The following is a 6,625-nucleotide window of genomic DNA, read 5'->3' as shown; positions in this document are numbered from 1 at the left end:
ATATCCAACGTAAAGACAAGGGTTTCGCTAAATCCATAAACATGTTTTATTACACCACGAAGACATGTAGACAAAAAGTATATATTATACAACAAAGGCCAAAAATTAGTTACCTAAAGCCCAAAAACAATAAGAAAAAAAAAAAAAAAAAAAAAAAAAAAAAAAAAAAAAAAAAAACAAACGTCAAAACGTGCATGGTCTGTAGCACGTACCCCCCCCCCCCCCCCCAAAGGAGAACAAAAGAAGACCACTTAGTGGAATTCCATGACTTGTCAAAATAGAGGGTGACATCCTCAATTGTAGCAAGTGGGGCAATTGTTAAACGGGTCCCAACTTGTGACCCGAAAAAAAGAGAAGCAAAGCCCCAGTCCACAATAATGAAAACCTCCTAAAAACCAAGTCATGAGACCCACCCTATAAATTCTAAATTTAACATTATCACTTAATACATTAACGTCTGAAAATCTGGAGCTGGCTTCGTTAAACGTCAATATGGCTGCTGACGAGTTTCATTATAGTCTCACGTATTCTTTTAGCTACATATTCTGCTGTCATGTTTAGCTGATGATCCATCTGTTTCAATTTTTTGTTCAAAATATTAGCAAAACAATGCAATTATATTGGACGTAAATGAAAGTTAAATAAAATTTAAAGAACTAAGTTAGTACCTTAGCAACAATGGTTATGTAGGTGCTGATGTCGCCAAAAGGCATGACACTGCTACTAATGATACTGAGATTGAACTTCTCTACTTGGCTGAATATTTCCTTTATTATCGTCGCTTGCTTTTTGCAATAAATTCTAATCAAAACATTCCCATCTGCAGCTCTAACTTCAATCTCTGGGACTGATTTGTTGGTCCTTCTAGTGTTGGAGTTTTCATCAGAAGATGAGGAGTTGTCATAAGTTGAGAGCAGGCGACTTCTCTTAACTGCAACCACTGGTTCCTCGCTAAATTTCTTTGTTTCTTCCTCAAGGCTTTTTACTTGATTTTCCAGTTGTTTTATATATTTTATCGCATCTCCAAGTATTGATGCCTTGTCCAACTGTTAGAAGAATAACAAACACACAATTAGAGATGAATTCCAGATTTAATTCTAATGGGCTCAAGATGTTAAAAGTTCTTTGAATATACGAGTTCAAAACAATAATGTTTATATTTTCACATGTATATATCTATGGTCTAGAGGGAAAATTGGGAGTTCAACTGAACCCATGCTAACACTACACATCCGCCGTTGGACACAATCAATCTCAACCAGGAGTATAAATTCGGAATTGCTATAGAATATAATTCTTAAACAAAGTGGCGATCGGAGGTAATTAATTAAGATATGAAGCATGCACTTCATCAAGATAGTTTTTTAAAAGAACAAACAATTAAAGTACTACATATCAAGATTTTTGAGTAATTAGCTATTAACATATATAGAATCATGAAAGAAGAGAAAATATATATAGTACCTTCTTTAGGTTAGGGATGAGGGTAGACAAAGTTATGAAGCACTGGGTAAGGCGTTCTCTTCGTTTTCTTTCTGAGAGAACGTGGTCTTGTGCCTGCAAAGGCGTTCTACTATAACTCTTCTTCTGATTAATATCGCCAGCGCCAAATCCCATGGCCTGGAATAGATGCTGGCTATCGTCTAAATCAGAATCTGGACAAGTTTGAGAGGAGAAGTTTATGGTAGTAATTCCTGATGGAACCTCAGTCTTGACCGAGCTGTTCAAGTTTTCTTGGTAGTTTTGGATTGATGGTGAGTTGGTGTTGCAAAAAGAAATGACGCTCGGGGAAGAAGAAGAAGGCGGAGGAGAAGGAGAAGAGAAATAGGTATTTCGGTGATCAGTTCCCATTCCAAAAACTGGCTCCTCTACCAATATTCCAGCAGCCTGAATACCATAGGTGCAAGGGGAAAAGGGATAATTATTATTGAAAGGCAATTCATCTAATGACGAGGTCATCGACTGGCAGTGTTCAACGTATTGAAGATCATTCATATCCATAATCTCCTGTATTTGTCATCAAATAAAACGTTAATTTGTAAAATCATAGGGAACTTTAATTTCACCAATAAAAACTACTGTAGCTATTAGTAAATATTATTTTGTCATACCATTTCAGACCACCATGTAGCCGATGACATATCCATTATTGGGAAGTCTGTCTCCTTAATGATCAGTTCTCTCTTATATATGATTAGATCTTGGCTCTACATAAAATTCCAATCACAATAAGTATCTTAGATAGATATTTGTGGAAGACAAATTAAGGGGATAAGAGTTCTTGTAAAGAGCTTACCTTAGAGTAGTTGGTGCGAAAATGATATCTGTTGTCTGTCAGGAATAATTCTTGTGTCTTTATATATATACACTACTTGCTTGAATGATTGTGTTGACTGTAAAGAAGCTGCGGAAAGAAAAGAGGAGAGGAAATTGATTGAAAGTCTATTACTTATTGTGTTCTCACTGTCTATGATTATTATATACATACTGCTTAAAATAATACAAATAACAATCACGTGTGAAAAGTTCCGAAAATGGAACCTTCAGGTTTCTTTCTCTGAGACTCAATCACTATAGTTCCGAGTCCGTATTAACTTTTTGACCAGAGGGCTCGTCCCTCAGCCAACCCGGCTCCGTTATGGGAACCATTTGGGTTTATCCACCTTTTCCGTTGCGGTTCATTGTTGAACCCGAGTTTTTTGCGCGTACCCGTGTGAATACAACTTTCTTTTTATGTAGTCCTAGTTTCTATTAGTAAGAGAGACTCACTCGCTCCTGAAAAATAGTAAATTGATTACTCGACCATTACGTGTTTCTTTCAAAGGGAAACTTTGACCTCTTACCCGTTGCCTCATATCATAAAGTCATGGAATATTTCCACAAGTCCAAATGACCTTATTTTTTGTCATCCCAATGTTTCAAATTTCATATATATGCCAAATTATGAGAGGAAATAATCCTTTAAATTCATTCTAACAAATCTTTTTCTTTTTAACAAAAGTCACCAAAGGATTGGTGGGGGTAATGGTGGCAAAATGGATAAAAAAAAAATAGTTATCTATCTATATTATGCACTAAAGATGGATTGGATAATAAACTTTTTAAAAATGAAGAAAATACGGATAAGATCCACATTATCCACTTAAATAATGGATAACCAATGGGTTTAACTTTTATATTTGTATAAAGACTTAAATTGGGTACCTCAATGTCACGACCCGGATTTCCCACCATCGGGGGTCGTGATGGCGCCTACTATCGGAGCTAGGCAAGCCAAGTAGTTAAAACATTTTCTGATAACATCTCAACAATAATAATAATACGAGTCATTTAAAATAAAGCGGAAGTCTTAAAAACATAGATATCTGAAAACCAAATGTGGAAGTTTAACATTTCTCTACCCAAGACTGGTGTCACTAACTCACGAACTACTAAAGAGTGCTAAAAACAAGTCTGAATAGAAGTACATCAATGTTTGTCTCGGTACAAGGAAAACAAACTAATAACATAGAAGGGACTCCGGCCTGCGAACGTCAGCTAGGATACCTCGAAAGTTCCTGGACTGAAGTCAGCTCCCGATCAAATCCTACTGCTGAGGCCCAAAAGCTGCTCCTGAATCTGTGCAAAAAGATGCACAGAGTGTAGCATCAGCACAACCGACCCCATGTGTTGGTAAGTGCCTAGCCTAACCCCGGCGAAGTAGTGACGAGGCTAGACCAGACTACCAGATAAACCTGTGCAGTTATGAAATATATTGCGAAAAATAAACAGGAAATAAGCAGTTACAAAAGGAGGGGGGGAAACATGCTGTGGGGAGGCAACAGTTAAAACAGGAAGTCTAAAATTAAAGGATAGAACAGCCAACAGAAACTTAAATATGGAATAAACACAATTAAGCTATAATTTGTTGCGGCGCGCAACCCGATCCGATCACATACAATACTATTGCGGCGTGTAACCCGATCCTCAATCACCACTGTTGCGGCGTGCAACCCGAACCATAAATATACAGTGTTGTTGCGGCGTGCAACCCGATCCACAATTATATAGTGTTGTTGCGGCGTGCAACCCGATCCTCGATTATCACTGTTGCGGCGTGCAACCCGATCCATACATAAATAACCTAACCTCACCCAATCAACAATCACAAGTAAGGGGTAAGGGGGGTAACAACTGGTGACAGCAACCCCGGCAAGGGAGATATAACAACACAATTAAATCCCGGTAAGGGAGAAAATCAACAAAACCAATAACACGTCCCGGCAAGGGAGTAACCATCAACTCTTTCTCTTTCTTACACTTCTCACTTATAGTTCACTTTAACATTCGAACCATCGCTCCAAAGAGTCATTTCATATCATATACCTTCTCAATCCGTAACACAACTCGAGCCATTGCTCCACGAAGTTTAGAAATCATAATCTCTGTCTCATGCTCTTTACAGTATATAGTAATCATCAATTAAGCATGTAAGGATCACAACAATTCAGGATAATCTCAATATAAGGACATACGGTCATGCTAGACACCAGTGTATAGATACTCGTCACCATGCCTATACACCGTACTCGACACATAGCAAATAGCAAATAAGACCCTACTCCTATTCCCTTAAGCCAAAGTTAGACCAAACACTTACCTCAAATGCTCCGAAAATTAACTCAAGCCTCTAGTGTAGCTTTACCCCTCGAATTCGGCTCCAACTCGGTCAAATCTATGAAATAATGACCTTAAAATATTAATAATAGCTAAACAAACTAAACTCAATGCCTAAATATGAATTCCCAACCTTTCTTCCAAAAATTCCAAAATCGACCCCGGGCCTGCTTGGTCAAAATACGAGTTTCGAACTAATTCCATGTTACCCATTCCCCCACGAGCCCGAATATACAATTTATTTTCAAATTCGACCCCAAAACGATGTCTAAATCGAAGAAAATCGAAAAACCCTAACTCTACCTTTTCCCCCAATTTCCACCCTAATCTATGTGATTTTAGCTTGGAAACCTACTAATTAATGAAGGATAATGAAGGAAATAAGTAGGAAATTACTTACCCAAGTGGTCTTGAAGAATGGGGGCTTCAATAGCTCCCTAAAGCTTGGGAGAGAAGAGAGCTCGTGAGTATTTTTGAGAAAAACCCGTATGTACTGTTCTGTTTTTTTTTAAAAAATCACTGGGGGATTTTACTCTATGCGTTCGTGACACTGGGGTCGTGTTCGCGATGAAGGGGAAGCTGGGTGCATCGCGTTCGCGATTAGGGAAATGCGAACGCGTAAAGTTAATTACTGGGGGCCTGAAATTTGTTCTACGCGAACGCGGTGAAGGAAAATGCAATGCTGTGCCTTCGCGAATGCTTAATGCGAACGCGAAGACGAAGGTTTCCCCCAGGGTCAGCTAATGCTATGAGAACGCGAGGACTATATTGCGATCGCGATGAAGGAAGTCACAAAGCAGTGCGAACGCGAGCCAAAGGCCGCGATCGCAAAGAGCAAAAGTCTGTGCAAAATTGCAGCAAAATCTGATCCTTTTTCCTAAGTTTAAAACACCCTGAACCACCTCCAAATCACTCCCGAGCCCTCGGGGCTCCTAACCAAACACACACACTAACTCAACAACCTCATACGAACTTAACCGAGCGATCAAATCGCCAAAACAACATCAAAATCAATGAATCAAACCCCAAAATCATCATTTTTCATTCTAACTTCATAAACTTCAAATCTTAGATATTTAGGTCCGAAACACGTCAAATGACGTCCGATTTCGACCAAATTTCACAGAAAGTGCTTAAACCATATATAAGACTTGTACCGGGCGTCGGAACCAAAATACGAGCCCGATACCACAGTCTTTTAATTAATTTTCATTTCCATTTTCCTTAATAATTTCAGAAAACCAATTTCACAGAAAAATTCTTTTCTCGGGCTCTAGACCTCGGAATTCGACTCCGGGCACATGCCGAGTCCCATATTTTTCTACGGACCCTCCGGGACCGTCAAATCACGGGTTCGGGTCCGTTTACCAAAAATGTTGACCAAAGTCTACTTTAATCATTTTAAAGCCACATTTTTAAATTTTTCACAGAATTTAACATATAATCTTTCCGGCTACGCGCCCGGACTGCGCACGCAAATCGAGGCAAGTAAAAATGAGGTTCTCAAGGCCTCGGAAGCACGGAATGAAAGAGAAAACAGGTGATGACCCTTTGGGTCGTCACACTCAAGTTTGGGAGATTATGAATTCTCCCAAAAATGATCATATTCAAGAGGCCATGGATAATATTAATATCCATATTATCCGCCGATTAACCCATTTTCTATCTGTATTAAATATGGATCAGGTTGAATATTTTATCAATTTTTGCATTCCATTTTCGACCAGCACATATCTGACGCGACCCGCCCATTTTTCCACCCCTAGGTGGGGGTTTGGCTTGACCCACCCCTACTTGTTCATATCTTCAAAGTCCTTAATTAGAAACTGGTACATGATATATACATGAGGTGGTTTTTGTACTTCCTGAACCTCTCTGTACAGATTTTGCAAAGTTGAAGGCTCATTTTGTCGTACAAAGAAGTCCAATCCGCTAAAAAAAACAACTAATATATATATATATATATATA

The 6,625-nt window shown here is 38.7% G+C and overlaps 1 protein-coding gene across 1 annotated transcript; it reads right to left on the bottom strand.

The window, feature by feature from the left end:
- Nucleotides 1–217: 217 nt before the first annotated feature.
- LOC109244802 (transcription factor bHLH18-like) lies at nucleotides 218–2,435 on the bottom strand. The gene is made up of 5 exons (XM_019411945.1): nucleotides 2,297–2,435; nucleotides 2,112–2,207; nucleotides 1,465–2,007; nucleotides 669–1,046; nucleotides 218–573 (listed from the first exon to the last, which is right to left on the bottom strand). The coding sequence occupies exons 2-5, from the start codon at nucleotides 2,145–2,147 to the stop codon at nucleotides 481–483; spliced, it is 1,050 nt and encodes a 349-aa protein (XP_019267490.1). The 5' UTR covers nucleotides 2,148–2,207; nucleotides 2,297–2,435; the 3' UTR covers nucleotides 218–480.
- Between the last annotated feature and the right edge of the window lie 4,190 nt (nucleotides 2,436–6,625).

This window comes from Nicotiana attenuata, unplaced genomic scaffold, assembly GCF_001879085.1.
Source record: "Nicotiana attenuata strain UT unplaced genomic scaffold, NIATTr2, whole genome shotgun sequence".
In the NCBI taxonomy this organism is placed as follows: Eukaryota; Viridiplantae; Streptophyta; class Magnoliopsida; order Solanales; family Solanaceae; genus Nicotiana; species Nicotiana attenuata.
The sequence above is the reverse complement of the archived record's forward strand: the minus strand, read 5'-3'. Positions and strand labels throughout refer to the sequence as shown.